This window comes from Silene latifolia, chromosome 4 (assembly GCF_048544455.1).
Source record: "Silene latifolia isolate original U9 population chromosome 4, ASM4854445v1, whole genome shotgun sequence".
NCBI lineage: Eukaryota > Viridiplantae > Streptophyta > Magnoliopsida > Caryophyllales > Caryophyllaceae > Silene > Silene latifolia.
In genome coordinates, this window is record NC_133529.1 from 2361734 (window position 1) to 2384003 (window position 22270).

Below are 22270 nucleotides of genomic sequence, written 5' to 3' on the forward strand. Positions count from 1 at the left end.
TGTAAAAGTTTTACGTAAGGTATGTAAATTAAATCGAAATATCATTACGTATTGTATGAGATGAGTCAGACGATGATTGCTGTTTCCAAGCAAAAAAATAATAATAATTCCGTTGCCGGGACTTGAACCCGGGTCTCTCGGGTGAGAGCCGAGTATCCTAACCAACTAGACTACAACGGATTGTTGATATCATATCTCTTCATAAAATCTAAGAACGTTTGTAATGTGCGGCGAGAGGCCTTTATACTCTTCTTTCGCTTGTCTGAGTCTAGCCCTCTTTTTCTTGTTTAGATCAACGGTCCGATTGATCATCCGATTGATCGTAAACTCTGTCTGTTTATAAGAACCGCTTGATCCTTTGTAAAATTAGTGCTTTGGATATCCTTGTTTGGGATTTCCCTACCTTAGTTTGTTTCGACCATGTCTTCAGAAGCTGGTGCGGAATTTCTTCGCTGTTTTGTTTTTGTCCATGGTAGTGCTCCATTGGTGGATGATGATGCTGATTTTCATAAAGCCCTTTCTCAGGTGGATTTTTCTCCTCTTTCTAAGATTAATGCCCTTAAAGACTTTGGTAATAACCTTTTTCGACAGCATCAATTTGATTTTGCGGGTGACTGCTACGATAAAGCATGTCGTCTACTGTGTTCTGCTCTCAATGTTAAAATGGATCGTGATTTGCAATCATTTATAACACTGGCTGTTTCTTTGTCTCTTAATTTAGCTGCTTGTGCTAATAAGCTTCACGCGTTTGAAGGGACTCTTATAATCTGTTCTATGGTTTTAAATTTCTTCCCTCGCAATGCTAAGGCTCTTTTAAAATCTTCTTTGTAGCTCTTAGAGGTTTGAATAGATTTTCAGAAGCAAAGTGTGCTTTGGAGATGACAAGTTTAATAGAACCGCATAATAGGGATATTGTTGGAGAGTTGGAGGGAGTTAGGAAATCTCTCGTTTCTGATCAGCGCGGTGTCGTGGATTTGAACACAAGTGATGTTCACCACGGAATAGATTTAGTTTCTTCTTCCTGTTTACAGGAAGTTGATGGGGTTTCAAGTTCTACTGCCGACACTGCAAGTTGTTCATCGCTGATGTCAGGTTCTAGTGATGATGTTGCACCGTCTTTAGATAATATGGAGTTGGGTAGCACCGGTTGTGATAGTAATGAAGTTTGCTGTACCACTGACATTAATGTCGCCATGGATCCTTGTTCCAATCAGGATCAAGGGGATCAGTTTTTCTCTTTCAAGAAACGTGGCGGAGGTCATTCCAACCTTAGGATTGACTCCAACTCTTATAAAAACCTTCTTGAAGGTAAGACAATTCATGTTCACCAGCAAAAGTTTTTAAATACAATGACTGTTCGTGTTCACAACCTTTCTCAAATGAAAACTTTGACGGGAACTCCCCATGAAGAAATTTCAAGGGAAGCAGTAGTTCCCTCTTCTGGTCCTTCGGCTGAGAAGCATAGTACGATTCCAAATCTTGCGATATCGGAGAATGTCGAGTTGGTGAAAGAGGAGGCTATATTTCATATCAATAAGAAGAAACGTCTAACGTCCTATTCTTCTTCTGTTAGCACAGTTTCCATGGTTCAGTTTGAATTTACGGCAACTAAAGAGCATTTAAGCAAGAAAGGCAGCTGCAGGGTGAAGCATTGTCGCAGTCAAATGTCACGGGCTACTGGTAATTTGAAGAAACGATCTTTGGTATCTGTCGAGCTTTTATCTTCTTTTTGCAGGTACACTAAGACGGTTGCAGAAGGCAAGGGGAATAAAAGAAAGGACGCTCACATGATTCAGTTCGATAACCATTACCATCCACCTGTCAAGAAACGTCGTCTATCGTCTTCATCTTGTTCCGTTTCTAGTTTTACCGAGGTTTCATGGGTTTCACGTTGCTTAGGGCCCTCTAGTGGCCCTGTTTTTATTCTCTAGTTGGCTTTGTAACAGAACTGAATTTAGACCTGAAATGCGTTAAAATGTAGGAATTTGGGCTCTTGATATATGAGTTCCAAATTGACATGTCATTTCACATACATTCAAAGCGGTTGATCTCTTTTAAAAAACCGATATAATTTTTTAAGATTAAAACTGAACTAATAGCATCCTATATATTTGAAATTTTGAATAGATGTGACAAGTTTATTGCTGCTCTCTATTTGACTCGTTTTTCTTGTAATATACAAGAATTTATGAATTAAAAAAGATATTTAATTTCATTTACGTCTCGCCCTGTTTAACTGTCTTCCATGTCATTCTCGTCGTAAATTTTTCTAGGATTAAGATAAGAGCAATAATGTTAAGATCAAACCAATAACATGTTTTATAATAAAATCAACATTCATTGTCAAATTGATGCAATAATACTAGCATGATGCCATGATGGGCTAGTTGTTATAAATTTTAATGCACAACATGATGTTGCAGGTTACTCCTATTTTTGAATAAAAATAAACATTAACATTACATCAAATGAGAATACAAAATATTGAGGCAATTTATGAGACGGTCACAGTATAAGGCGAGAAAATGTTAATATTTTTTAATAGAAAATGACCATTTAATAATAAAATGTTAATATAAAATATATGATATTTTTTTTATGGTAAAATGGTTATATTTTTGTCTGTTTTATTTCAAACGGAAAAATATCCGTCTGAAACAAGTATTTGCCATGATTATATGATCTAGTTGACTTCATAGAAGAGACATCCATTATCCATACACAACTCTAAACAAACAAAGATCAAAAACATAACAATGGAAGAACAAAAAATAAAACAATCACACATAGCCATAGTACCTACACCAGGACTAGGTCACCTCATCCCATTCATAGAGTTTGCCAAGCTCCTAATCACTCGGTTCGACCTCTCGGTCACTCTTCTGCTCCAGACCCGATCCATTGACATTCCGTCTCACCAACAATCCTCCCTCCTCTCCTCCCTTCCTAATACCATCTCATACCATTTCCTCCCACCCGTTGACTTGACACATTTACCCTTAGACGTGTCACACGACGTTACATTATCCTTAATTCCGCTTCATTCAGTTCTTCCCATTCGCGAAGTCCTGTCTTCGTTGACCACCCGGTTTAACCTCCTGGCTCTGGTGACGGATCTTTTTGGTTCGGCTTTTTTCGACGTAGCTAAGGAGATTGGTATTCCGCCATATATTTATTTTACTACTAATGCCACGTACTTGCTTTTCCTTATGAATCTTCCTCGACTTGATGAAACGATGGAAGGCGAGTTTCGGGATATGGATGGACCGGTTGTATTGCCGGGTTGCATGGTTGAATTTTACGTCGAAGACATTGAAGATTCGCTACAAGATCGAAAAGGTGAAGCCTACGCATGGAACTTGCACCATGTGAAAAAATATGCGTTGACCGAAGGAATTTTTGTTAATAGTTTTCAAAGTCTTGAACCGGATGCATTTACTGGTTTGAGAAACGGGGATCCGAGTTGGCCACCGGTTTACCCTATTGGGCCGGTAGTCCGGTCGAGTCTGGACCGGGATGGTAAGGAACCGGCCGGTTTAGAGTGTTTGAGCTGGTTGGACCAACAACCATCTAAGTCGGTCCTTTATGTGTCATTTGGGAGCGGGGGGACGTTGTCACGTGAGCAAATAAATGAATTAGCAATCGGGTTAGAGAAAAGCGGGCACGGGTTTTTATGGGTGGTTCGGAATCCCGATGATGAATCATCATTCGGGTCATATTTTGGTGTCCAAGGTGAGGATGATTTTTTTGGGTTCTTGCCTAGTGGATTCGTTGACCGGACTAAAGAACGTGGACTTTTAGTCCGGTCATGGGCTCCACAAGTTAAGGTGCTTGGTCATGGGTCAATTGGCGGGTTTTTGACACATTGTGGTTGGAACTCGGTTTTAGAGAGTTTAGTTCATGGCGTGCCTATGATTGCTTGGCCGCTATATGCGGAGCAGAAAACTAATGCAGCGATGCTGGATCGAGGATTAAAGGTGGCATTGAGGGTGAAAACGAATGAAAAGGGCATAGTCGAAGCTGATAATATCTCGAAAGTTGTTAAGGATTTGATCGAGGGCGAAGAGGGTACGCAAATTCGGACCCGTATGGCGGAATTTAGGAGTCGAGCTCGATCCTCGGTCGATGAATGTGGAGATTCTACAAAATCACTTGATGAAGTTGTTCTTCAGTTGATGTCAAGCATAAATGCATAAAGTCAACCTCTTTATTATTTGCTCCAAGATCCGCCACTGAACAAAATATTATTAAATCAGCTTGTATTTCACCCGATCTCATGGATTTGAATTGCCATTTTTAATGTAAACAATAATGAATTATTAGTATTATTTCCCTGTTTCATTCGGCTGTGAATTTTTTTGATTTACGCGTGTCATCCTTGCGCCAAAGCCATGCCAATCTCTTATGTACGGTAACATGAAAGTTCAGTTCTTCGATTTTCATGTTACCGTACTAGCATTTTCTTTATACAACCGTTTTATAATGAAAGACCATCTTACTCAGTCAATTGCAAGTGATTCTATGCGTACCCTTGTATAAAACCAACTTGCAAAAGTATTCGTACAATAAATAAATTCATATAAAACGGGTATCTACCGACTAAGATTCATTGTAATTGCATTAAATGGATAATACATCTGATATACTATATTAGATGGTATAGTTTTTGAGCATTAAGATAAAAATTTTGAGTTTTAATTTAAATTTTTTGAGTTTTACTATAAAGTTTTTGAGCTTATTTATTTAAATATTAATCTCAAAAAGTTATAACTCAAAAAAATTACATATAAGCTCAGAAAAATTTGATTTTTAACGTCATAAAACTAAAATGTAATCTATAAATTCTATACTCATTTTTTAGTACTATCAACATAGTACTCCGTATAAGATAAATTTCCTCGAAAAACTCGAACTATAAACATTTAGTGCCCACATTTATAAGACAACATAGCATGAACAGAACAAAAATAACTAGTGCATGCAGAAAATAATGCAGATGTCAGCTAAGCGGCTTAGCTGGCAAAGTCACGAGGGATGGTACTCATGACCTGGGTTCCTAGGTAGCACCAAAACGGAAACGGACACAGACACGGACACGTGATACGGCATCTCATGAAATTTAGGTATATAATGGTCATCAACTAGGTACTTCGTATAATTCTAAGATTAAAACTGAACTAATAGATGACCTACCTCGTTATAAGCGAAGCGAAAGTCTTTTAAAATAAGAGCAATAATGTTAAGACCAATAACATGTTCTATAATAAAATCAACAATCATTTGTCAAATTGATGCAATATACTCCCATGCTGAGCTAGTTGTTATAAATTTTAATGCACAAGTTGATGTTGCACGTTACTCCTATTTTTGAATAAAAATAAACATTAACATTACATCAAATGATAATACAAAATATTGAGGCAACTTATGAGCCAAATATGAGACCTGGTCTCAGCATAAGATGAGAAAATGTTAATATTTTTTTATTAAAAAATGACCATTTAATAATAAAATGTTATAACAAAAGTTGTCACCGTTTACTATAAACTTGATGGTAACATTTTATGGTAAAATGGTCATATTTTTGTCTGTTTGATTTCAAACGGAAAAAGGTCGATCCGTCTGAAACAAGTATTTGCCATGATTATATGATCTAGTTGACTTCATAGAAGAGACATCCATTATCCATACACAACTCTAACAAAAACAAATTAGATCAAAAACATAACAATGGAAGAACAAAAAATAAAACAATCACACATAGCCATAGTTCCTACACCAGGACTAGGTCACCTCATCCCATTCATTGAGTTTGCCAAGCTCCTAATCACTCGGTTCGACCTCTCGGTCACTCTTCTGCTCCAGACCCGATCCATTGACATCCCGTCTCAACAAGAATCCTCTCTCCTCTCCTCCCTTCCTAATACCATCTCATACCATTTCCTCCCACCCGTTGACTTGACACATTTACCCTTAGACGTGTCACACGACGTTACATTATCCTTAATTCCGCTTCATTCAGTTCTTCCCATTCGCGAAGTCCTGTCTTCGTTGACCACCCGGTTTAACCTCCTGGCTCTGGTGACGGACCTTTTTGGTTCGGCTTTTTTCGACGTAGCTAAGGAGATTGGTATTCCGCCATATATTTATTTCACTACTAATGCCACGTACTTGCTTTTTCTACTGAATCTCCCTCGACTTGATGAAATAATGGTGGGCGAGTTTCGCGACATGGATGGACCGGTTGTATTACCGGGTTGCATGGTTGAATTTTACGTCGAAGACATTGAAGATTCGCTACAAGATCGAAAAGGTGAGGCCTACGCATGGAACTTGCACCATGTGAAAAAATATGCGTTGACCGAAGGAATTTTTGTTAATAGTTTTCGTAGTCTTGAACCGGATGCATTTATGGGTTTGAGAAACGGGGATCCGAGTTGGCCACCGGTTTACCCTATTGGGCCGGTAGTCCGGTCGAGTCTGGACCGGGATGGTAAGGAACCGGCCGGTTCAGAGTGTTTGAGGTGGTTGGACCAACAACCATCTAAGTCGGTCATCTATGTGTCCTTTGGGAGCGGGGGGACGTTGTCACGTGAGCAAATAAACGAATTAGCAATCGGGTTAGAGAAAAGCGGGCACGGGTTTTTATGGGTGGTTCGGAATCCCGATGATGAATCGTCATTCGGGTCATATTTTGGTGTCCAAGGTGAGGATGATTTTTTTGGGTTCTTGCCTAGTGGATTCGTTGACCGGACTAAAGAACGTGGACTTTTAGTCCGGTCATGGGCTCCACAAGTTAAGGTGCTTGGTCATGAATCAATTGGCGGGTTTTTGACACATTGTGGTTGGAACTCGGTTTTAGAGAGTTTAGTTCACGGTGTGCCTATGATTGCTTGGCCGCTATATGCCGAGCAGAAAACTAATGCAGCGATGCTGGATCGAGGACTAAAGGTGGCGTTGAGGGTGGAAACGAATGAAAAGGGCATAGTCGAAGCTGATAATACTGCGAAAGTTGTTAAGGATTTGCTGGATGGCGAAGAGGGTACGCAAATTGCGACTTGTCTGGCGGAATTTAGGAGTCGAGCTCGATCCTCGGTCGATGAATGTGGTGATTCTACCAAATCACTTGATGAAGTTGTTCTTAAGTTGATGTCAAGCATAAATGCATAAAGTCGACTTCCTTATTATTTGCTCCAAGATCCGCCACTGAACAAGATATTAAATCAGCATGTATTTCACCCGATCTCATGGATTTGAACTGCCATTTTTAATGTAAACAATAATGAATTATTAGTATTATTTCCCTGTTTTATTCAGCTGTGAATTTTTTTGATTTATTTACGCGTGTCATCCTTGCGCCAAAGCCATGCCAGTACGGTAACATGAAAGTTCAGTTCTTCAATTTTCATGTTATCGTACTAGCATTTTCTTTATACAACCGTTTTATAATGAATGACCATCTTACTAAGTCAATTGCAAGTGATTTTACGCGTACCCTTGTATAAAACCAACTTGCAAAAGTATCCGTATAATAAATAAATTCATATAAAACGGGTATCTACCGACTAAGATTTATTGTAATTGGAGTAAGTGGATAATACATCTGATATATTATATTAGATGGTATAGTTTTTGAGCATTAAGATAAAATTTTTGAGTTTTAATTTAAAATTTTTGAGTTTTACTATAAAGTTTTTGAGCCTATTTATTTAAATATTAATCTCAAAAAATTATAACTCAAAAAAATTACATATAAGCTCATAAAAATTTGATTTTTAACGTCATAAAATTAAAATGTAATCTATAAATTCTATACTCATTTTTTAGTACTATCAATATAGTACTCCGTATAAGATAAATTTCCTCGAAAAACTCGAACTATAAACATTTAGTGCCCACATTTATAAGACAACATAGCATGAACAGAACAAAAATAACCAGTGCATGCAGAAAATAATGCAGATGTCAGCTAAGCGGCTTAGCTTGCAAAGTCACGAGGGATGGTACTCATGACCTGGGTTCTTAGGTAGCACCAAAACGGACACGGACACGGACACGATACGGACACGTGATACGGCATCCCATGAAATTTAGGACACGGGATACGCTATTTAAATTTAATAAAAAAACATATTTTATGGATATAAATAACGTATGATTTTATTTTTGTAATGTAGTTGATTCTAAATTTAATGTATTTGATACTAAATTTAGGTAACTGAAGGTAAAATCCGACGTTAACTATAACTAATTCTCATTTCTCACCCAAACCAATCTTCTAATCAATATCAATGTAATCTATAAATTCTATACTCAAAAAAAAAAAAAAAAAAAAATACAAAAAAACTCAAAAACTCATTAAGTGTGAGGTACTACATCTGATGTACAATCATTTTTCTCTTGTAATTGCAGTTAAGTACGACTGTACGAGTAGTCGGGTACAATATATATACACACCAAACCATCTTATCTATATTAATACAAAAGACAATACTCAATCCTCAGCGCGCCACGTCATTAATGCATTTTTTTTTTTTTGGAAATTCATGTTATGGTGGGACCCGTGAGTGTGCAATGTATTTATTTATTCAGATTTCCGTCTTTTCAAACATGCGATAAATTCCGTCTTACAAGAAATTCTATGAAATAATATTATGAAAAAATTCTATGAATTAATATTATGAAATAATTTTATATATTCCGTGTAAATAAAATTAATAACATATACGCAGAATGAATTACAAATGCGAGTAAATGAAATTGAATTACATAATTTTTAAAACAAAATTACATAATAATAAAATTACATAATTTCATGAAGAAATTACATTTATATACGGGATCGAACATGAAACGCAAATGAATTACATACATAATTTTTTAAAACTACATGGTACAATATTTTTTGTTTAAAAAATAAATCTTGACGGAGTATTTACTTGGAGTCTAAAATTTTTCAATTTTTAGAATAACTTGCATATGTTAAAGTTGATTATTAGATTATATTTCTTTTTTCCGGATGTAAAGTTTTTTATGTATGCAATTTTTATTTAGAAAAGTAGATTACGTTATTTCATTATAAACCAGTGTATGTGAACACATGTTTGTAACAAATTTAAACATAAATTATGTAGATCGTAGATTTAGACCAACTAGATAAGTACAATAGAAATGCAAAAACAAATATACATCCAAAAACATTAATACTAGCCCAAATACACACCCGTGCAATTTTACACGGGTTTAAAACTAGTCGGTTAGTATTGTACTCGTACCCGTCTCAACTGGGACGGGTAAAGTACAATACATTATTCATTACAAACCTGACCATCGGTTATTACTTATTACCATAGTCGTACCCGTCTCAACTGGGACGGGTGCACCCACCTCAATCACCTACCTTAGAGAAAATTCCTATGATTTTGCAGGAACTAATAATCTCCTCTTTACGACCAATTGGAATGCACACCATATGTTCGACGAAATGACCCAATGAACATTTTCCGCAAAACCTGCAAATTTCAGCTAAAAAATAAAGAAAACAAAAAAGGGTGTGCAGCACACGTTATAGCATCATCTCTGCAACTGAGAATCATAACATTAGTCTACTGCACGATGCTTATATTCAGTGCATATAAATTATTAATAATTTTGTTTTTTTGTGATTATTATCATTCAAAAGCTGTAAAATTTAGATACCCAGATACCAAAACTATGCAAAAATGGAGTCTTGGGTAAGTACATTGATTAAGGATATTAAAGGAAAAGTGGGTTTTCCTGGGAATCAGTTAACAAGGTCAAATTCTTCAGAAAATGGGGTTTCAATTGCAGATATTTCTTCTGATTATTTTCCTTCAGGGTAAATTTCTTTACTGAAGTCAATGTTTCATTTTTTCTGTATTTTTTTGGTGTAAAGGGAGCCACAACCCACAAGGGTAATATGTTGATGACGGGATTCGAACCCAGGTCATGAGTACCATCCCTCGTGACTTTGCCAGCTAAGCCGCTTAGCTGACATCTGCATTATTTTCTGCATGCACTGGTTATTTTTGTTATGTTCATGCTAGGTTGTCTTATAAACGTGGGCAGTAAATGTTTATAGTTCGAGTTTTTCGAGGAAATTTATCTTATACTGTATTGATAACTTAATGCTAATGTTATCTGAAAGTCTGAAACAATGCTGAATTAATAATATCCTCGTATAATGTGTAGTGTTTGAGTCAATGTGATCAAGATATTTAATTTGGATGAGTAAATTTTGATGGTAAGTGCATTGTGTAGAGAGGTCACTGGTAGGTAATTCAGCAGGTTAAGTATGTGATTTACGAGTAGTATTTACTATTTACAGTAAAGAGATTTTCTTTGCAATCGTGTAGAGTGACAGTTAACTGAAGTAGGAGCTAATTCATATTCTAATTCTGCTAGTAGCTTTTTTCTGATTTGTATGGCTGATGGATTTATGGAATTAGTAGCCGGTTAACAACTGTGATAGTCTAGAATTAGCTAAAATTAAGTCAATTCTGAATTGCATGGTGTATTTCGGCCTGTAATAGTGGCATCTTCATGAGAACTATGGTAAAGAGATGGAATTTAGAAAATATCCTAAATCATTAAGTGAGAACTAAAATGTTAGCTTACTTGCTTTTATGAAAACACTGACCTTCTGAATTATAAATGTTAGGCTGTCCTCTTCGGAACTTCGGCTGCTTGTTCAGTACTTATTAAAAATGAGGCAAATTAATGCAAGCCATAATCTTGTCAATATTTTGGGAAGAGTGTTATTTATGGAAGATTTGGCCTGTGAGAGTGCTCTATTAGAACCCTGTTTGGAACTCGATATGAGCAAAATGGGGCATGCTTGCATCGCAGTGCCTTTAAGGGAAAGGTCATGGCCGCCAGCGGAAGGCTATTCTTATGTTTGCTGGTTCAAATATAAGAATTTATATTCACAGCAAACGGGCATGAGCCTGCCGTTGTTTTCTGTTAGTTCAACAGATCAAGACAATCCATACAGTGAAGAACTTTATCTTAAGGACGGTGTGTTAACACTTGATATAAACGGCACTTACTCACTCTCATCTTCTAGTTTAGAATTAGAAGTAGGAGAATGGTATCATCTTGCTGTTATCATCGGCCCCGTAAATGCATTGGTTGCCGAGCACCCATCTGCTATAGTATACATGTATGTTGATGGGAATTTGAGGCACACTGGAGAGCTTAGATATTCTCCATTGTTAGCTGAACAAGGCTTGCTGATAACTACAGGGGTGTCTGCTATACATACAAAAGTGAGCGACTTGAAATGGGCCCTTCGAAGTTTTTATATGTTTGAGGAACAGCTCTCACCTGAGTGTATCCATTTCTTGTACTTTATTGGTAGAGGATACAAAGTTCGATTTCAGGGAGTCGGAGGTGAAGATAAATCTGGTGATGGCACAGCAAGTCTTCCGACTGCTGATGAAATAGCGATTTCTCAGTCAGATGGTAAAAAGACAGATTTCACCTTGGAGATGCTGGAAAATCTTTGGTTAGAGCTTTGTGGAAAGAAACTTATTTACGCATTCAATGCAACACGAACAGAAGCTTTACCAGCTTCTCAGAGTTTGAGGTTGCTTAATCTTGCTGACCCTGTGTCCTTTACCTTTTCCCCTACTGGTAAGTATTTCAAGCATATCTTCATTTTCTTTACGAATCCTACGTTCCAGTGAATAGGCCATTTGCCATTTTAGTGTGGGAAAACAGTCAACTGTAGCTTATTCACTGTAATGGAGGGAGTATCCAAATTCCAAAAGTTATTTGATAAGAATTTTTTTTGCACTGTCTAAAATGTAACCTGTATAATTTTTTCACGGTCTTTTTTTTCCTTTCTGTGGCGGGATTCCCTCGTTTTTCAGGCATTCCACACTCTGGACATCTGTGCGGAGATATCTCAATTTGTAGGAGATGTGTAACTGGAAACATCATCCACCCATTCACAGGAATTGCCGTTGTTCTAGCTCTTGTTGAAAGTGCTGAAACAAGTGACATGCTTTATATAGCCTTGACATTACTTGCTTCTACTCTTCATCAAAATCCTCAAAGAGCTAAACAGATGAAAGCATGCAAAGGTTATCAGCTGCTATCATTATTCTTTCGAACCCGAATAAACTTGGTTGACATCCAATGTCTTCATATTCTCTTCAAGATTACTGTTCATGAGGATTCAGCCCTAAGTAATGCTCAAAATAGTTTGTCATCTCTCGAACCCATTCCTGAGGCCAATTCCCCGGAAGGTCAAACCATAAAGATCCTTGATGAGCTTTATTTATCTGAGTATCATGAAAGTAAGGGTGACACAATTGCTGACGAAGGAACATTTAGTCAGCACACCGAATCTTTGGATTCTAATATAGCCATCTCTCCGTCATTCTCTGGCGTGATCTCTAATGGAGATTTATTGGAGCATGTTTTGCTTGACTGGACAATTTGGGTGATGGCCTCTGTTTCTATCCAGCTTGAAATATTAAACTTCTTCGAGACCTTGGTCTCTGTATATAAATACAAAGATCATAATCTCATTACCTTGCATGAAAAAAACATTGTCCAACATTTGTTACTAGCGTTGCATATGGATGACATTGACATACTTGTTATGGAAAAGTTTGCTGTCCTACTTACGGTTCTTTTAGAAGGTAAGTTTCTTGACTCCGAGTTCAATAGTGTAACAATGTTTATGCTAACAACATACGATCCATTTGAAGTGACGAAGCCTCTCCATGCCATGAGAGAGTCGAAAAGCAAGCGTGTAAATTTGAGAAATGTTCTCTTGGAGGCATTCATAGATTTACAAGTAACCATATCATCGGAGGAATTGCTCGAGAAATGGCACTCCATTGTCTCATCAAAACTAATCACATATTTTCTTGATGAAGCTGTCCATCCTACTACCATGGGATGGATCATCACCATTCTAGGAATGTGCCTCACATCGTCATCTACGTTTGCTCTTAAATTCGAGAAGAGTGGAGGCTATCAATCCCTAATTCGGGTACTTCCAAAGTTTAATGATTCACTTGACATTCTTTATACTTTGTTTTGCCTGATATTCAGCAAGCCTATATATCCAAAGCTACCAGAAGTTGGGATTCTCGACTTTGAGGCATTAATGACAAGTAATGGGGATTCTAATGGCTTGAAATTTAGTCCCCTTTTGGATTCTATACTGTCTATGGTCAAATCTACGTTTGATCAGCTACGACTAAAGCAAATTACGGCTGATCATAACGAAACCATCTCTGAAGCTGCTACTGAGGAGTTTGTGGAAGGTAACATAGATATTATTGAAGAAGTGAATGGTGAAGCTTCTCCGCACAGCAGTCATGCTCTTCCAGTCCTTGGCTGGGACTCAGCTGCAAATGCAACTTCAATTTTGAGATTTATGGCTAATTTGGCGAAAGTATGGCCCGCTTTCTCCATTATTTGTGCACGAGCAGAATTTCTCGAAAGCTGTGTGGATCTTTATTTCTCCATTGTGAGGTTTGTTGATTATCTTTATCCCATATCATGTCTTATCAATCTTTGAATTTTGTTTTCATTTCCAGTCTAGCCAAAGACTCACTATTCTTTGGTTCTATGTCACTCCGACATCTCACTTTTTTAGTCAAAGACTCGCTATTCTTTGTTTCTTTTTAATTGTGATGTAGCAATTCAATGAAAATTTGAAACTATTTTTCCTATACCATGGGCTGAAATTCCACTTCGTGAGTTATTGGAGGCTGCCAGGAGTTGAACCTGTGACCTTTGGTCACACTAGCTCTGATACCATGATAGATGAACCTTCTCAACCAAAACCTTAAGATGATGGTTGGGGTCCAACTATTATATTTATTTCCTATTACGGAATACCCTCTCTAGATGAGGCTGTATACATCCGACCACCGATACCTTGCCATTCGCGGAAGTCCTTGATGGCTGAGGCATTAGGTCAATTTTTGAGTTTGATTTTAGGTATGGCATGGACTTAATCATTTCGACATAACGTTTACTAATTTTTTCTTCTTATGTCTCTATCTAGGACATATTTGGCATTGAAGGCAACAAGTGAACATGATTTTTCAGAAATCGTCACAGAATCTCCCTTGTTAGCAAGTGAAGGGGATGATTTTTGGATTACAGAGTCTAGTCCTCAAAAATCATCTGATGAAACCACACATTTTATGACATCTTCCCGTCTTCTTCGTGAAATAGACAATTCCGGCTACATTGGTGATATTGGTTCAGCAGGAGCCACTGCTGTCTTGGATTTAATATCAGAAGTTCTCTCACAATCTCTCATTGAGCAAACAAATTCATTTCCGGCTCTCACAACCACTTTAGACAGCGTGCCTTTAAATTTCGATTCTGAAACTGTTCTTACTTTCAAAGCTCTCTGCCTTCATAAAATAATGAACTATCTAGAGCGGCGACTCCTGAACAATGATCAAAGGGAAGACCAACTGTTGGATAACAGTAACTTATGGTCGAATTTGGGATCGTTTTGCAGCTTGATAGCTGACTGTGTTTACATTGGTGTTTTTCCTCAGCCTTCAAGTGTGATAAGGGTGCTTGAATTTTGCTTATCAATACTACATTTCGTGAAGAAAGACGGTCAAAATGAGGAAACATCATCCCTGCCTTGGACAGGCCTACTGTCTATTTGGAGAGGCAGTCAGCCAATTGATTTGATCATTAAGAGCACAAATCGGGTTATCCTCTACTGTCTCCTTCCATCCTTCTTAGCAACTCTCGGAGAAGACGGTCTTATTTCCTCCTCAGGTTGCATGAATGAGGAACGAAAGTTGGAATCCCCGGTCTCTTCACGAGAAGAAGCCGGGATTGATATTTGCATTGTCTTAGAACTGTTACATGCCCACAAGGAAATTGTCTTTCATTCAGGGAATCTTGATGTCAGTCTGTACAGTTCTCTCTGCATTATCCTTTCCGCGCTCTTTTCTGATCAAAGAAATGAGGCAAGAAACGCCGCCATTGGTATTATGAAATACTTGATCACCCACTGTAGAGCTTCTCTGGAAGAAATTCTCGTGTCGAAACCAAACCAAGAGAAACAGATGGATATTCTGAATGGAGGTTTTGATAAACTCCTAACAGAAAATGTATCTACTTTCATGGAGTGGTTTCAGAACTCGGAACACGAAATCAAGCAAGTCCTGCAGAAGTCTGCAGGGGTTAGATGGTCAAAATACATCGAAGAATCAACAAATTTTCCAGCAGAAAAACTGGCTGTATCGGAGGACAATCGGACTCTGAGATTGGGGAAAAAGGTTGAGGATGCTGCAAAACTCGACCTTGAGAACCGTGATGAGTACATTGCACGAAGGTCCGACCTTGAAGCTAAACGGGTTGGTGTGTGTTCAGAATTGGAGCATATCCGTCAGAAGAAATGTGAGTCGGGTTCTCATGCCGGGGACGAATGGAGAGGTTATCTTCAGCAACTAGGCCATGAGCACAAACTTGAAAACCTAAGCACTATGGCTTGGGAAGACTACTGGCCTTTGTGCTGAAACACTTTGTTCGTCCCAATCATTTATTTACCTTTGATTAAAAAAAGGTAAACTAATGATTAAAATACTCGTTCACTTTTTTCCTTCTTTGTTGATCGCGGAAACTATTTGTACGCGCACAACAAAGTCGTTAATTCAATTATACGGTAAAATCCAATTTTGATAATCTTTAAATCTTTGTTATGCTCGCAATTTATTATCGCGACATTTTATTTACTACGCTATTTAGTGTCGACCTTCATTTAATACGGAGCAACATGTAAGTAAAAACGTTCTCTTTAACCTAGCAATTGGTCTTGCTTAAAACCGTCTTAATTTCAGACTTCTCACAGCCTCCTATTATCTCCACCTCTATATTTATCGAGTGTGAGAGCTGTTTTAAGTTAAGACAGTTTTAAATAAGAATCGCATTGTAAACTCTCTTGGCTACAGTGTGTGGCTCAGTTTGAAAATGTGAAAGACAGACAGATACACAGCTGGGAAGTCCACTATGTGCCGCCCTACAGTTTGACCTAAAAACATGAACCCTTCACCCTACTTTGTTCCCTTTGCTCTCACTATACAAAACATCTTACTTGATCATGTATGTCTAATCCAATCTTTCAAATTGTTCATTTCTATTAGTTGGGACAATCGGACGTAACGTTTCTCGAGGATCGTGTTATACGATTATTTCAGATTCAGGTCATTTTTGTGTAGTGGAACGGAGTATATGTTTATCCAAGTTGCTTGTTTTAGGTTGTGATGGTAAAATTCCTTTTTATATGTCAATAATCTTGGCGTAATAATATTTTGTTTTCCTTGGTCACACATGGTGAAGTCATTTTTTAGTCGATTGTATGAATTTAAAGAAGTTATCCATTCATGTTTGAGTATACTTTCTATTCAGAACTAGTTTTTAGGCGCGGTTTGGTAATTGAAATTAGTAGATTCCGGTATAAATAGTAGATTGATTGGTCAATGTACTAATTTTATGTGTTTGGTTAATGACATATTCAGATAGCATATTGACCGGAATCTACTGTTTTTGAATATACTGCTAATAGCAACATATTGTAATAGCATATTCATTTTATGCATGAAAATAGTAGATTTGTCCTATAATCTGTTAATTACCAAACATGTTTTCTTAATTCTGCTAATTTAACTCGATGGTCAAACCTTCTGCTAAAATCTGTCAACCATATTCTGCTAACGTTATCTGCTATTGTAAATCTGCTTCTGCCGTTTGCGGAGACTTAGTAAACACAATTAATTGTACTCTTTTGCATTCCCTTGAGGCCTTGATTATGTATGATGCGTCGGTTAGTCTGCCTTTAAACAGAGATGTCCGTCTTAACATTAAAACGGGAATACCATCTACTCGAATATTAAAGACATATCTTTTGCTTTTCTCTACTATATACATTATGTTTTCATCGATCTTATTTATATTATTTAACAATTGCTCTCCTTTGTGACGGGTTACCATTTGTGACGGATATTTTGTGAGATAAAATGGTAACAAAATGGGTTAGTGGAGAAAGGGGACCACATGAATAGTGTTGCAGAGAGAGAAAAAGTGGGTACTTTGTGAGGTAAAATGGTATCCGTCTTCACCTTGTGACGGATATGTCATGTCTTCAATGAGAATTTGTGATTATTTAATCCATGTTAAGTTACAGATTACCCGTCTTAAACAAGAATTTGTCATGAGGAGTAGGATGTACGCTCAATAGCATGTGTATTAGTTTAGGGATTTGGGATTTTAGCTTATTGGTGTCGAATCCAGAAAACCATCAAATCAACTATGATTGAATTTTGCTCTTTGCTTAGCTTGCATGGGTCTAGGTCTTTTCAAAATCATTGCATATGTATATTTTTGGGTGAATCAATTCCCTTTTTGTCGTCTTTTACTTGGGTTTTTTCTTTCTAAATTCCATAATCTCAATTCCTTGAACTTTTTAGGCATTTCTTTTGAGGAAAACTTCATGTTCTACATAGGAATCTATCTAGTGGTGGAGTGAGCCAACTAGCTAACAATGGCGAATCTTTTTAGTAATTGAGTTTACATGTATTTTTTTCCGAGCTGTTAATGTTTATATAAGTTACATTTTAATTTTTTGATGTCAAAACTCAAAATTAACTGAATTTATATGAATAGTTTTTTAGCTATGTAATTTTTTTAGTTTAATGTTTAACTAAATAAATGAGCTCAGACTTTTTAAAGTAAAACTCATAAGTCATAATCTTTAAAACAAAGTTCAAAACTTTATTATAAAACGCAGGAATTACACAAACAGGTGTACTATATCTAAAGTATAATCTATGAACTGCACCTTCGGAGTTGGATCAAAACTTCGAAATTTATAGTTTAAATTTTTGAATTTTTTCAAGGCTACCTTATAACACTACCGTTTATTCCTGCTATAGTTTTTCGTCCCCGATAATTTTAAATTATGATTCCACCACTGAACTTATCGTCCTTTACTTCTTTGTTATCTCCAAGACTCCAACTAATCTCTTCCATGCCCTATTCTAGCTAGAAGAACATAGCATGAATGAAGAACATGGCAAACTATTTGTAAATGGTACAATGATATTGATATTATAATATAAAGGGTCAAATGTACTTAAAGCTAGGGTTTTTTGTCTTGCATAATTTCACGTTTCCTAAAAGTTACAAGTAGTAATAGATACCGTAATATTCAGACATCATATGATTATGTTTTCTCCGCAAATTGCTCTACTACTATTTCAATTTACTATTCTACGACGTGTTTTGGTTTCTTTTCGATCATAGTACATTATCTTTTGAGCAAGTTATGAAATTGTTTCAATGTATTGTTATTAATTATATTATCCCTGCATTTGACACTGTTCTTTCCATTTTACTTGGACTCGATCACTTATACGAACAGGATTTAGTGTCTCGATGTCTTCTGCAAATTATGCAAATTATGAGGTAAGAGGGTTTGAATGTATGGTGCCTTATCGTACCCCTGTGTTAGCAACAAATAAGTTGTTTTTAAATGTTTCACGATGTCTTGAGAAACAGTTTCTCATTAAATTATTGAGAGACCATTTTACAATTGGAAAAAAAAAATGATATCAGAAGTAATAAAATATTGTAGGTACATATGATAAAAAAAATGATATAATGATGAAAATGGTCACGATATACGATAAAAGGAGTATTTTTATATCAAGAAAATGTGTCCAAAAAGAAAGAGTCATATTAAGCCGCGATAAAGAACAAGAGAGTTACGAAAAACATATAAAGGGATATAAAAAATATGGTTTTCAATAACTTAATGAAAGATCATTTTACCCAATTTCTATGTACTTTCCAATAGAGCGAAGCGTAATAAAATAAACGGAAATTTCTCATGGTATCCTTTAATTTTGTCCGATTTTCCGTGGTATCCCTACTTTTAAGAATTTGCCCATGGCACCCTTGAGGTTCCATTTTCGAGCCCATGGTACCCTTAATGTTCAAACTTTTATTTTTATTACCCATTTTCGAGCCCATGGTACCCTTGAGATTTCCCGTGGTATCCCTACTAATTATTGCACTAAGGGGTGCCATGGGCACGAAAATGAAACATCAAGGGTATTATGGGCAGATTCTTAAAAGTAGGAGTACCATGAAAAATATGACAAAATTAAGGAGTACAATGGGAAATTTCCCTAGAATAAAAGGGTACAAATTTTTTGGCTCTAAAGATAATTTGAATATATGATAGTTCATGAAACTTGTAAATGGGATAATTCATTAAGACAATGCATTTTTTGCTTAAGTTAGACATCCTACCCAAGTCCCCAACTATCACCACTTGAACACCCTATCTAGCTAGCTAGCCTACCACCTCCGTTGGCCGTTGCCTTTTTCAAACCACCAACCTCAACCGAACCTATCAAAACTAATGCTAAACTAATAAGGATAATTAGTTACCGGGAAACCTACCAAAAAAGACATGAAATCGGAAAATAAAAAAATACTAATGGAAGGAAAACTGTGTATAAAATAATTACTTTTTGTGATGGTTTTGTTTTTTAAAGTGAGTTTTTGACTCTAATTTTAACAAAAATATATTAATTATATTCAAACATTATAAAAATGAATCTATACTATTAAGTTTGAAAAAAAAAAAAAAAAATCAACTTTAATATGAGTATACATTTCATAATCTCATATATTTTGAGAGATAGTATGAAATAAATTAGTCAGTCATCCTCCTCTTTTAGATTAAAACTTTATTGACATTGTCTTTATTTATTATCGATATAAATATAGTTATGAAAGTAAACTTCCAAAAAAATATCTTATCATATCTAATGCAATCAATCAATTCATTATCACAAATGTTATGGTACAATTAACTACTCCAATAAGTCTTTCTTAAGACAGATATATCCGTCTTAAGATTAAAACAGGTCAAATACATGCCATTTGTACTGATAAAGATAAGTCTTTTACTAATATTTAGGCATTTTGGTTTTCTCTTATCTATAAAAATGGTAGCTAACTGATCCGTCTTAAATGAAAATTTGTGCGACTCTAAAGTGAATCAATCTCATGATGTGTTATTTAGTTATTTATCTATAAGCTAGAATATTGGCCAAATCTTAATGGACAAGTTATTTAGTTTAGGGAAATGGGAATAAGAAAAGAATGGTATTTAGAATTTGGATGCACTCTAAAGTGAATCAATCTCATGATGTGTGCATAAGCCATTTGAAGCTAACAATTTGGAGAACCTTTCTTACTCCCAACTTATTATCTTCCCATTTGTTTGATACAATTGATTATGTGGGGGAAGCTATGACATTGCATCCATCCATTGGTTCCATCTTCCCAAATCCCACCAAAGGAATCAAAACAAAAGTTCGAAAAAGAAAGGGTGATTTAAGGTATAAAAGAACCTTAACTTTATCATCGAAATGTTTAATCACGCATCTACAATAAATGGATACCAATTTGTTATTTAAAGAAAATATTTCTTTGATTAGTTTTTGTGTTAAATCCCTCTAATACTAAAAGAATAAGAGATTCTAAAATTTTCCCGCCTAAATGTCTTTCTGTATATTGGGCTTTAGGCTTCATTACATCATATCTTTAACGGAGCCCTATTGATTAATTCCATACAAAAAATAATTCTATAAGTCTAAAAAGGAGATAATATTTTTTCAACTTGCATATACTTAATATATTTATGATGTGATATAAATATTTTACTACTATTATTTTTAAAAATAAATATGATTGTCACGATTAATCACGAACACTTTTTAAGCAAACACTTTCTAACTAATTCTACAACTCCGTCTTTTGATACAAACGTACTACAAGTTAAGAGTATTCATAAATTGTTTACTTCTAAAACGAAAAGTTTACGTATAATTTATTTATTCTTAAACTTTAACTTGATATCTACCTCTACTCCATACTATGTAATCATTTAAATTTTGATTACTTTTTTAATTTAACATATAAATATATTTATTACAACGCGTATCTTATCTGATTGTAATATTAACGTCATTACTCATTACTTAACGTTTATTTTCCGTCTTTAGTGGATATAATGATATTTTTAAAAACAAAGTTAACAAAATAGTTTCAGTAGTAACATCGGTAATCTTATACGTAGTAAAAGTGTTGAACCTTCTCTTTTCTACCTCTTAATACAAAACATTACTAATAGTAAATTTTATAATTAAATGTCAATTGAAGTTAAATACTATAATTATTATATTCTCTAATATGCATATCTACAAAACCGCGCAGTCGCGCGGGATCTAGACTAGTAAGACAATAATACATTACAGAACAACGTGATAAATTCTATAAAGTTTAAAATGAACTTACATTTTTCAATTCACAGGTTAAAAATTCTACGAGTCAGTTTTAAGATAAAATTTTCAATTTTTTTTTTTTGAATTTTCTTATACAATTAATTATTCACTGCACCCCGGTTAAATTAGTTGGACTTCGTCGAGTTCAAATCCTGACTCTGCCACTGCTTAGCTTCATTCTAAGCGTCGTTTAACCATTTGACATTATTTTCTAAACACTTGCGTAAATTTATGTCCATCATATAGATATAATAACACTTGGAATCAACCGACTTGCATTGAGACGTATGGAGTCACATGATCATATTGTTAGGTTGAGATACCTTACTCTACTTCTACATGGAACAAATGCATAATAGTGTACCCTATTGCCTATATTTTTCACATTTATATTATGTGTTTTTGTCCTACTCCTATTTAAGATGATATTGATGGTTGAAGAAATTAACTTTTTTTTTTTTTTGAAAATGATTAATGTAGTATTATCTTTGTATTGACTTAACTTCACATTATTATATATGTCTCGAATAATTTAGTAAGTCAATTTTTTCTATCATACGGAGTATAATTTAAAACACGAAAATAACTAACCTTTTAACTCAAATAAATACAAAGAAATTCCGTAAATCCAAAATTTTGTTATATGGTACCAATGTCTTAGAGGGGCAGCCGGGCAGGGAGCACCCGCTACCCCAAATTACAAAAAATAGTTAAAATAATCGATTTTTGCTATCTGAAAAAGCATTAGGAAAGATATTAATCTATAAGAAAAAAGTTTGTTACCCAAAACTTCATTTCTGGCTCTGCTCCTAAATATTACACATGGATATGTGAGTGCTTAACCCTAGAAATACCCTCATCATTCTTCACTTCTTTTCCCTATAAATACACCA

At 35.6% G+C, this 22270-nt stretch overlaps 3 protein-coding genes and 1 non-coding gene across 4 annotated transcripts; 3 read left to right on the forward strand and 1 right to left on the reverse strand.

Moving 5' to 3' along the window:
* Nucleotides 1-107: 107 nt before the first annotated feature.
* TRNAE-CUC (transfer RNA glutamic acid (anticodon CUC)) lies at nt 108-180 on the reverse strand. The gene has a single exon. It is a non-coding gene; the product is annotated as a tRNA-Glu (tRNA).
* Nucleotides 181-2756: 2576 nt separating this feature from the next.
* LOC141653904 (hydroquinone glucosyltransferase-like) lies at nt 2757-4196 on the forward strand. The gene has a single exon (XM_074461771.1). The coding sequence runs from the start codon at nt 2757-2759 to the stop codon at nt 4194-4196; it is 1440 nt and encodes a 479-aa protein (XP_074317872.1).
* A 1534-nt stretch (nt 4197-5730) lies between these two features.
* Nucleotides 5731-7170, forward strand: LOC141653905 (hydroquinone glucosyltransferase-like). The gene has a single exon (XM_074461772.1). The coding sequence runs from the start codon at nt 5731-5733 to the stop codon at nt 7168-7170; it is 1440 nt and encodes a 479-aa protein (XP_074317873.1).
* Nucleotides 7171-9381: 2211 nt separating this feature from the next.
* LOC141652527 (protein SPIRRIG-like) lies at nt 9382-15705 on the forward strand. The gene is made up of 4 exons (XM_074460045.1): nt 9382-9859; nt 10682-11655; nt 11895-13515; nt 14054-15705. Exons 1-4 carry the CDS (start codon nt 9723-9725, stop codon nt 15537-15539), a joined length of 4218 nt encoding a protein of 1405 aa, XP_074316146.1. The 5' UTR covers nt 9382-9722; the 3' UTR covers nt 15540-15705.
* Nucleotides 15706-22270: the final 6565 nt, after the last annotated feature.

What these genes read in the sequence shown, in the direction of transcription:
- LOC141653904 (XM_074461771.1), top strand. Translation starts at nt 2,757, where the DNA reads ATGGAAGAACAAAAAATAAAACAATCACACATAGCCATAGTACCTACA.
- LOC141652527 (XM_074460045.1), top strand. Translation starts at nt 9,723, where the DNA reads ATGGAGTCTTGGGTAAGTACATTGATTAAGGATATTAAAGGAAAAGTG. An exon ending in TCTGATTATTTTCCTTCAGG is followed by an intron (nt 9,860 to 10,681) that starts GTAAATTTCTTT and finishes TATAAATGTTAG; the next exon opens with GCTGTCCTCTTCGGAACTTC. An exon ending in CTTTATTTCTCCATTGTGAG is followed by an intron (nt 13,516 to 14,053) that starts GTTTGTTGATTA and finishes GTCTCTATCTAG; the next exon opens with GACATATTTGGCATTGAAGG.
- LOC141653905 (XM_074461772.1), top strand. Translation starts at nt 5,731, where the DNA reads ATGGAAGAACAAAAAATAAAACAATCACACATAGCCATAGTTCCTACA.